General features: G+C 34.6%; 2 protein-coding genes across 3 annotated transcripts in view; one reads left to right on the top strand and one right to left on the bottom strand.

Annotated features, from left to right (window-relative positions):
• The first annotated feature begins 5,385 nt into the window (after nt 1–5,385).
• LOC109213108 (anthocyanidin 3-O-glucosyltransferase 2-like) lies at nt 5,386–6,795 on the top strand. Its single transcript, XM_019376868.1, has one exon. It carries the CDS (start codon nt 5,386–5,388, stop codon nt 6,793–6,795), a length of 1,410 nt encoding a protein of 469 aa, XP_019232413.1.
• A 524-nt stretch (nt 6,796–7,319) lies between these two features.
• LOC109213109 (choline-phosphate cytidylyltransferase 2-like) overlaps nt 7,320–9,594 on the bottom strand; it is a 4,266-nt gene continuing 1,991 nt past the window's right edge. Inside the window, exons 4-8 of one of the 2 annotated variants that reach the window (XM_019376869.1) lie at nt 9,161–9,203; nt 8,900–9,055; nt 8,697–8,777; nt 7,871–7,981; nt 7,320–7,781 (exon numbers count right to left, since the gene is read on the bottom strand). In XM_019376869.1, the coding sequence (XP_019232414.1) occupies nt 7,575–7,781; nt 7,871–7,981; nt 8,697–8,777; nt 8,900–9,055; nt 9,161–9,203 (598 nt within the window). In that variant the 3' untranslated portion in view covers nt 7,320–7,574. Of the gene's footprint in view, nt 7,789–7,870; nt 7,982–8,696; nt 8,778–8,899; nt 9,056–9,160; nt 9,204–9,594 lie in introns of both variants that reach the window. The other variant, XM_019376870.1, reaches the window with a different exon arrangement.

Raw genomic sequence — 9,594 nt, 5'->3', positions numbered from 1 at the left:
CTATTTTTTCACTTACTCCATTATAATATACTAGATTATATTCCTTCATGAGTAGCGATTCGAGCATGTACTATAGCAGGTAATAAAAATTGTATGAGTATAGGATAAAAAAATCTGCATTATTTCATTCCAGTAGAAATTACATGATATAGTGGTTTTACAATATAAAACTCCAGTATAATATACAGGAAACGAAATATTAAATTTTTTAATTTCAGTAAATTGTTCTAATTACAAAATTTCCAGTATTTTCCACTTCTCCATTATAATATACTGGATTATATTCCTTCATGAGTAGCGATTCCAGCATATAATATACGAGGTCATAAAAATTGGATGAATATAGGATAAAAAAATGAACAATATTCATTTCCAGTAACAATTACAGCATACAGTGGTTGTACAATATAAAACTCCAATAAATTATACACGACACTAAATATTAAATTATTTAATTCCAGCAAATTGTTCTGGATACCAAGTTTCCACTATTTTCCACTTCTTCATTATTATATTCTGTATTATATTCCTTCATGAGTAGCGATTCCAGCATGTACTACAGCAGGAAACAAAAATTGGATGAATGTAGGATAAAAAAATCTGCATTATTCTATTCCAGTAGTAATTACAGGATATAGTGGTTTTACAATATAACACTCCAGCAAATTATACAGGAAACTAAAAATTAAATTATTTAATTCCAGCAAATTGTTCTGGATACCAAGTTTCCACTATTTTCTACTTCTTCATTATTATATTCTGTATTATATTCCTTCATGAGTAGCAATTCCAGCATGTACTATAGCAGGTAATAAAAATTGGATGAGTATAGGATAAAAAAATCTGCATTATTTCATTCCAGTAGTAATTACAGGATATAGTGGTTTTACAATATAACACTCCAGCAAATTATACAAGAAACTAAAAGTTAAATTATTTAATTCCAGCAAATTGTTCTAATTACCAAATTTCAACTATTTTTCACTTCTCCATTATAATATACTAGATTATATTACTTCATGAGTAGCAATTCCAGCATGTACTATAGCAGGTAATAAAAATTGGATGAGTATAGGATAAAAAAATCTGCATTATTTCATTCCAGTAGTAACTACAGGATATAGTGGTTTTACAATATAAAACTCCAGTATAATATACAGGAAACGAAATATTAAATTATTTAATTTCAGTAAATTGTTCTAATTACAAAATTTCCAGTATTTTCCACTTCTCCATTATAATATACTGGATTATATTCCTTCATGAGTAGCGATTCCACACAGGTGATGTCCTGTATATTATACTGGATTGAAACAACTGAACTATATGCTATCCCAAACTCAACTCCTCCAGTATAATATAATGGAAAAAAAGATTACACACAGGTGATGTCCTGTATATTAAAACTCAATTATGTGCTAGACCAAACTCAACTCCTCCAGTATAATATAATGGAAAAAAAGATTACAAACAGGTGATATCCTGTATATTATACTGGATTGAAACAAAACTCAACTATATGATATCCCAAACTCAACACCTCCATTATAATATACTGGAGAAAAAGATTACACACATGTGATGTCCCGTATATTATACTGGATTGAAACAAAACTCAACTATATGCTAGACCAAACTCAACTCGTCCAGTATAATATACTGGAGAAAAAGATTACACACATGTGATGTCCCGTATATTATACTGGATTGAAACAAAACTCAACTATATGCTAGACCAAACTCAACTCCTCCAGTATAATATAATGGAAAAAAAATTACACACGGGTGATATCCTATATATTATACTGGATTGAAACAAAACAAAATAATATATGCTAGAACAAAGTGATAAAATTGTCAGAAACAAAACAAAATAATGAACACAAAAAATAATTATTTAAACCCTAACGGTACGGTAAATCAAACTTAAACATAACGAAACAACAATAAAAACGTGAATCAAACACATTATTGTAAAAACAAAACTCACCCAGAGAATTTTGAAGAAAATTAGAGCTAAAACGATCAAGGATTCGAAAAAAGTGCTCTGACGAAACCCGCACGCGCTGCTGTGCAAACAAAGAGTAAAAAGTTACTAAAGAGTATGTTAAAGCGTGCAAGGGCAATAATGTCATTTTACATTCTATTTTAAGTTAAAATGGCTAGAAATCAATGACATCACGGACGGTGGCTATTTTTCGATAGCCACCAGTAAAAGTGGCTATGCCACGCTATTTTGACGACAAGTTGCATCACATGGCCCTATATTGGCACTATTTGTGGAAGTAAAAGATTGAGATGTATCTATCTACAAATATTGCATAAGCGGATTTAGACCGGGTTCAAAAGTTCAGGTCCAACCCATTATATTTCGAACCACCTATATATGGGGGAAGTGCACGGTTAGCCATTAATAACACATGTATTTACTTTTAAGCCACTGTTTAAAATGTCTTTAGTCTTTAGCCACTGTTTTAATAAACTTTAACTGCCCGGACGAAAATACCCTTCTGCTCATGTCCTTAACTTTTGAACTTAACTTCAGGACATCAGGACTACATGTCCTTAACTTTTGAACTTGTAACTCTAAGTTTAGGACTTCAGGACTGCATGTCCTTAACTTTTGAACTTGAAACTCTAAGTTCCGGACTACATGTCCTTAACTTTTGAACTTAACTTCAGGACTACATGTCCTTAACTTTTGAACTTAACTTCAAGACTTCAGGACTACATGTCCTTAACTTTTGAACTTGTAACTATAAGTTCAGGACCAAGTGTCCTTAACTTTTGAGCTTGTTAGTCTAAGTTCAGGACCTATTATCCTTAACTTTTGGCTTCATAGCCTAAGTTCAGGACCTATTGTCCTTAACTTTTGAGCTTGTTAGTCTAAGTTCAGGACTTCAGGACCTATTGTCCTTAACTTTTGAACTTGTAACTGTAAGTTCAGGACCTATTGTCCTTAACTTTTGGGCTTCTTAGTCTAAGTTCAGGACCTATGGTCAAAAGTTAAGGACAATAGGTCCACATTTTCATTTGATTCACATTTTCATCGCCATTGCTGTCATCCTTATCAAAAGGCTTTTCCTTGTGAAATATACGGCAAATCTTAGAGCTCTTCTTGTTGAGGAACTCGTTATCCACTATACCTGGCTTCCATGAAACGCTCTTCTTCTTCTGTTTCAGTTTCAGAGTTAGGGTTTCTGTTGTATGGCGCTGCTGCTGTTCGGACGACGATGAGGAAGAGGATTCCAATGAGTTGTTTAGGGTTGTTGTTCCGGTAGTCGCCGGTAATGGTGATTGTCTTGCGCTTCTCGGCATTATAGGGGCTCCGTTCTATAGAAGAAAAGGTAAAAATGTCTTTTCATATTAATTTTAATAGAGTAGTGGCTATTTTTGCTCAGCATTAGAATTGCTGGATAAAAACTAAATACCACCTTAAATAGTGGCTATCCCACGCATTTTCACCCTATATATGGGGGCATTTGCATCTATACCCGCTTTTTGGGTCACGTTTTAACTTGTGTCCGCTTTGCCAAAAAAGTTGCAAGCGTACCCACTTTTTCGCGTAACTTCAGCATACGGGGCTGAAGTAGCAAAGGCAATCACGCAAAACTTCAACATTCTAGTAGACGGGCCTGAAGTAGCAAAGGCAATACGAACTTCAGCAGAAGATGCTGAAGTTATTTAGTTCATTTGTAAAAACTTCAGCACTAAATAAGCTGAAGTTTTTTTGTCTTGGATTCATTAGTTTTGTCATAAAGCTTTTTCAAACACTTCAGCAGATTATGCTGAAGTTATTTAGTCCATTTGTAAAAACTTCAGCACTAAATAAACTGAAGTTTTTTTGTCTTGGATTCATTAGTTTTGTCATAAAGCTTTTTCAAACACTTCAGCAGAAGATGCTGAAGTTATTTAGTTCATTTGTAAAAACTTCAGCACTAAATAAGTTGAAGTTTTTTTATCCTGGATTGATTAGTTTTGTCATAAAGCTTTTTCAAACACATCAGCAGAAGATGCTGAAGTTATTTAGTTCATTTGTAAAAACTTCAGCACTATATAAACTGAAGTTTTTTAAAAAGCTTTCTAACATACTAGATAGATAATAACCTTATTCTTTCATAGTGTATTACTACTATAAAATAATCAGATTGCTAACAGTATCTAAATCATAAATTTTTTAAACAATAAACGTGAAAAGAACAGAATTATCATGAAAAGAATCATTAAGTGTGACCTTAAACTTCCTGTACGTGGAAATATTCACAAATTATTGTCTACTAACTTACGTAATTATTATAATTTATTTTAAAATAATCTGATAAACATACTTATGACAATCATCCCATGAACTGAAGTTTCATAGCAGCACCAACAGCAGCAGCAGAAGAAAGAAGAAGAAGAAGAAGAAGAAGAAGAAGAAGAAGGAGGAGGAGAAGGAGGAGGAGAAAGGGGGCTGAAGTTATTTAAAAAGTGAGTACAAGTTAAAACTTTTTAAAAAAATGTGTATAGGTTAAATGGGGGCGACCAAATAGGGCACCCCGTACAATTTTTACCTATATATGTGAAAAGTTGAAGAGTATAAATATATATAATTGACGTCTATTCTTGACCCATTGAAACTCAATTTTACATTCACATGTAACAAAAGCACTTTAGATAGCTTGTTTGTGCGTCAGCTGCAACTCCATTTTTTCCGAAGAAAAATGATTATTTTACTCTGCACATGATTAGTCTTAAGTAGGTGAACTACGCGCTCAAGTAAATTTCACTTTTGTTAATTGTAGTTTCACTAAATTTTAGCAGATCGCTTATTTTTTTGGATTATTATAAATCTTTTTTCTTTTTTCTAGGTTACTAAGTTATGACAACAACATACCCAGTATTATCTCACACCGTAGGTTACTGAGCTACGCTTACTAAAAATAGTTACTTACGAATATTTCTCTCTTTGTTCCATTTTATATAAAACTCTTTTCTTTTTTGTATGCTAAAAAAAGAATGACATCTTTATATATTTTAAAACTTTTTAACTTTAAACTTTTATTTTTTTCTTAGCCGTATGTTTCCCTGGTCAGACACATGGCTTGTTTAAGACTATAAGGGTTAAGCTTACTTTTGTTATGTGCCAAAAGCCTCCCTTTCTTTCTTTTCTTAAAGTTCTTGTACCGTCAAACACCACCAAATAATATGAAATGTATTAAAGCTTCTCTGTTTCCCATTGCATCCATTACTCAGAAAAGACAAATGAAAATGAATTATGAAAATGTCAAAAATGACTGTTGAATTCTTTTATATATATATATGAGCACTTTAATAAGCTTTAACATATTCAATACACCACTAGTTTCCAGTATCCATCATCTTCATCTTGTTTAGCTTCCAAGTATGAAGAAAGCAGAGCTGGTTTTTGTTCCTGCTCCAGGCATAGGTCACCTTGTTCCCACATGCAAGTTTGCAGTGAACTTGCTCAATCTTGATGAACAACTATGTATAACCATGATCATCATTAGGCCTCAGGCGCCATTTGATGTTGGCATAGATGCATACATTCAAAGATTCTCCTCAAATACTGCTGTTGATCATCGGATCAGATTCATCAAACTTCCTCAAGTTGCACTACCACCCTTAGAAGAGTTTACAAAGTCTATGGAGAATTTCTTCTCTCTTCTCATATCAAGCTATAAACCCCTCGTCAAAGATGCTATTATCAACAACAAACACTCCAACACGAAAATAGTTGGGTTAGTCATCGATATGTTCTGCAGTTCAATGGTTGATGTAGCAAATGAACTTGGGATTCCTCCCTATATTTTCTTCACTTCTGGTGCAGGTTTTCTTGGTTTTGTGCTTTACCTCTCTCTTTGGCATAGCCAAAATGGAAGGGAATTTAGCCTCACAGATACTGATTTAGATATGCCATCCTATGCCAACTTAGTACCCTCAAATGTCTTACCAACGTTTGCATTCTATAAGGAAGGTTACACAGCATTCCTCAACCTTGGTGCCAGGTTCAAAGAAACCAAAGGAATTCTTATCAACACATTTGCTGAACTTGAACCTCATGCTGTGAATTCATTAGCATCCCACCCTGAACTACCTCCAGTATACACAATAGGACCTCATCTTGACCTTGCAGGGAAAAAGGGTAGGGAGGACAATAAGGAAGAAATCATGAAATGGCTAGAAGATCAGCCACCATCATCTGTGCTATTTCTGTGCTTTGGTAGCATGGGAACTTTAGAGGTTCTACAGCTACAAGAGTTGGCAAATGCCCTTGAACAAAGCGAGGTGAGGTTCTTGTGGTCAATAAAAATGCCCATTGGTTCTGAATATGGCAAGTTTGATGAGCTATTGCCAGAAGGATTCTTGATTAGGACTAAAGACAGGGGAATGGTGTGTGGTTGGGCACCACAAGTGCATGTTTTGGCTCACAAAGCTACTGCTGGTTTTGTATCTCATTGTGGATGGAACTCGACACTGGAGAGTTTATGGCATGGAGTTCCTATGGCGACATGGCCTCTACATGGTGAGCAGCAGATTAATGCGTTTCAGATGGTGAAGGATCTTGAGCTGGCAGTGGAGCTGAGAATGGATTACAGGATGGGGAAGATCAGTGATGGAGGAATATTGAGAGCAGAGGAGATTGAGAATGCTATAAGATGCATAATGGATAGTGAAAATCCAGTGAGGAAAAGAGTGAAAGAAATGAGGGACAAAAGCAGGGAGGTCTTGATGGAAGGTGGTTCTTCTTTTGTTTCTTTAAGACATTTCCTCAAGACCATTCTTGATGGCTAGCAATGAAAATTCATGTTGTTTGAACTAGTCTCTTACCTAGTCTATGTTTAGGGAGAAAACAACCAAGTTGCAAACATCCTGACCAGCACAGATGTACCATTATCCGAGATCTCTTGTACTACAATTCCCTGCTTTACATATGAATGTTTTTGTCAAAGATTACTTAGGGATCACGTATCTTCGGGAATTTTATGCATTTACTAAACCTTAATATGTTTAAGTTATCCTTTCGGGAGAAACACCGGTGGTTTGGTGCACCTGGCACGAGTATGTATCATAACAGGTCTTAACAGACACCTCCCCTCTTGTCTCTGCACAATGTTGATTTGGGTTTTCATTTGTTTGTCTCCCATCAAACTATACTTCCCACCAAAATTTCTGTTAATTCTACTCCTTTTGCTAGATAGTTTCTGTAATTTATTAATTATACTTACGCTGCAGAGAACAAAAGTAACTACTTCACTAACATATGGTACACTACTCATATTTTCCGTTTAAATAAAAGTTGTCACATCAACACCAGGTTTCTCAAAAATATATTACTATTGAAGCAAGATTAATTCCAACAGAACAGTAAAACACATGTATGCAATCGACTGTGCACACCAAATTTGAACAACTATAAAACAAAATGAACTAAAAAATGCATTATAATCTAGAATCAGCTCAGATACACAACCTCCGTGCAAGCACTGCAGCAACGACAATCTTCTGCAGCAGCTATCTACAAAATTCCATACCAACCTACAACAAGAATCAAAGAAACAGATGTTCTGCTGTTAGGCACAAGTGTTACTCTGTAGACGATGATGAATTCTTTTTATCCTCAATATGTTGTTCTTCATTGTCAAAATACTCTTCTTCCTCCTCTTCGACATAGTAGTACTCATCATCTTCTTCTTCATCAGTATCAATCGTATTTCCATTTTCCAGCAAATCCCTTGATTTCTGGCCTCTTGACCGTTCTTGAATTCGATCCCTGATGGCTGTTCCCTAGTAGCCATAATTTAAAATAAGAATCATCGAAGAAAGGCATATTCATGAATAGATACAACAATTCGTTGATTTTGCTCACCATTTTATGGCAACTCTCTTCGAACATCTGAAGAAATCCAGCAACCCAACGATCAGCATTTTCAATCCACTCATTGTGATGCATACCAGCTGTTTTTGCAACAGTTTGAATCTAAAATACAAGGGCACATGCACAATCATATCCATCTGAACATAATAGATCAACCAAAGAACAAGAGAAGAAGCAGCATATTCTTACTCAAGATGGATTCGATACTGAACATAATAGATCAATCAAAGTTATTGACATAGAGAAAATTTTCAGTTTAAATCACATGGTTATTGACAGTTTATGATTCCTGTCCTCCTGGTGTTGAGTTATACACCTTTAGCCTCAACTAACAGAAATGCACATTGTAGTCCCTCCACTTGCGAAGATGGCAATTTGCTAATCCACATAACTACCCATGTATTAAGTCTGTACTTTTACTCCATATTTGGTGTAATATATGTAGTCCCAATTTAACATATTTCCTCTAAAGTACACATTTCAACTGATCGAGAGTTAAATATGCTTGGATGGGATATTACAAGGACTAAAAACCAAATTTAGCGAATATTGGGGGCCCAAAGTGAAATCATCCCTTGCATAAAAGAAGAAAAGTTGCAATCAAGTAAAGAAAAAACTATAAGCAAAAGAACAATTAAGCTATTTGTGTAGTAGTATCATCCAATTGATAAGTTGTTTGATTTCAAATTTTAGTTAGATATGAATTGAATTCTATCTTAACTCTTGCCATCAATCATAAAAATGCCAGATATTACTCACATATAACCAAAGCATCATATAAATGCACACAAAAGATTGCCTTCGCATCTGACTGTACCTTTTCTCCCACTTTCTCTTGATGTTCTTTGACTTTCTCCTGTAACTTCATTAGTCTCATGTTGACCCTCAATCGCTTTTCCTAAATAAATGAAACAATATCTCATGAAAAGGCCATATCACATACCATAGGAACACCATGTGACGCAACCAAAAGGATGAAAATAAGTAAAGCAGAACATTGTATTTGAGTAAAGATCATGCCTTGACATAGCTAACACCAAGTTCCTTCCTTGAATATCCACGATCCAAATTTCGCATCACATACTTGTTATAGTCTTTAATTATTCTCATTATAACGTCTGAAGTTGAAATTCCATCAGTTCGTTTCGTTTCTTTAAATCTTCCAACAGCTTTGACCTACAAAGGAGAGAGTTAAATATTGGATGTTCAAAATCAATCAAGCAATAAATGAGCTATGAGCCTATGAGGCATGATTTCCAGAATCTATAAATAATTACTTACAAATTCATAGACATCTTTTCCCGCTCCACTAGCATCGGCATAACTATCAATTGTTTAAGCAAAAAAACAATAAGAAGAAGATGATGAAAAACCCCATATTAGATTCTTTTGAATTAACTTGTCAAAAGATTCCCCCAAGTACACAATAAGCTATAATCAAACACAGTTACATAATACACGTAATACAACTCATATAATCTCTACATGAATCCTTTTTACAGGTAAATCCACTATTTTTTCATTTTAAAGCTCCTTAGTATACTCGAGATCGTATGTTTTCTAGGTGTGACTCGTGACAATATTCACTTTCTCAAGTAAGAGGCTTATCATTCATAGTCCATTGCTTTCTCAAATTATATTTCCCCCAAACTTTTCGGGCATATACTTATGAAATGAGAGTGTGTGTGTGTGTGTGTGTGTGGGTGGGGGGGGGG

The sequence above is a fragment of the Nicotiana attenuata genome, unplaced genomic scaffold, assembly GCF_001879085.1.
Source record: "Nicotiana attenuata strain UT unplaced genomic scaffold, NIATTr2, whole genome shotgun sequence".
NCBI classification, from domain to species: domain Eukaryota; kingdom Viridiplantae; phylum Streptophyta; class Magnoliopsida; order Solanales; family Solanaceae; genus Nicotiana; species Nicotiana attenuata.
The sequence above is the reverse complement of the archived record's forward strand: the minus strand, read 5'-3'. Positions and strand labels throughout refer to the sequence as shown.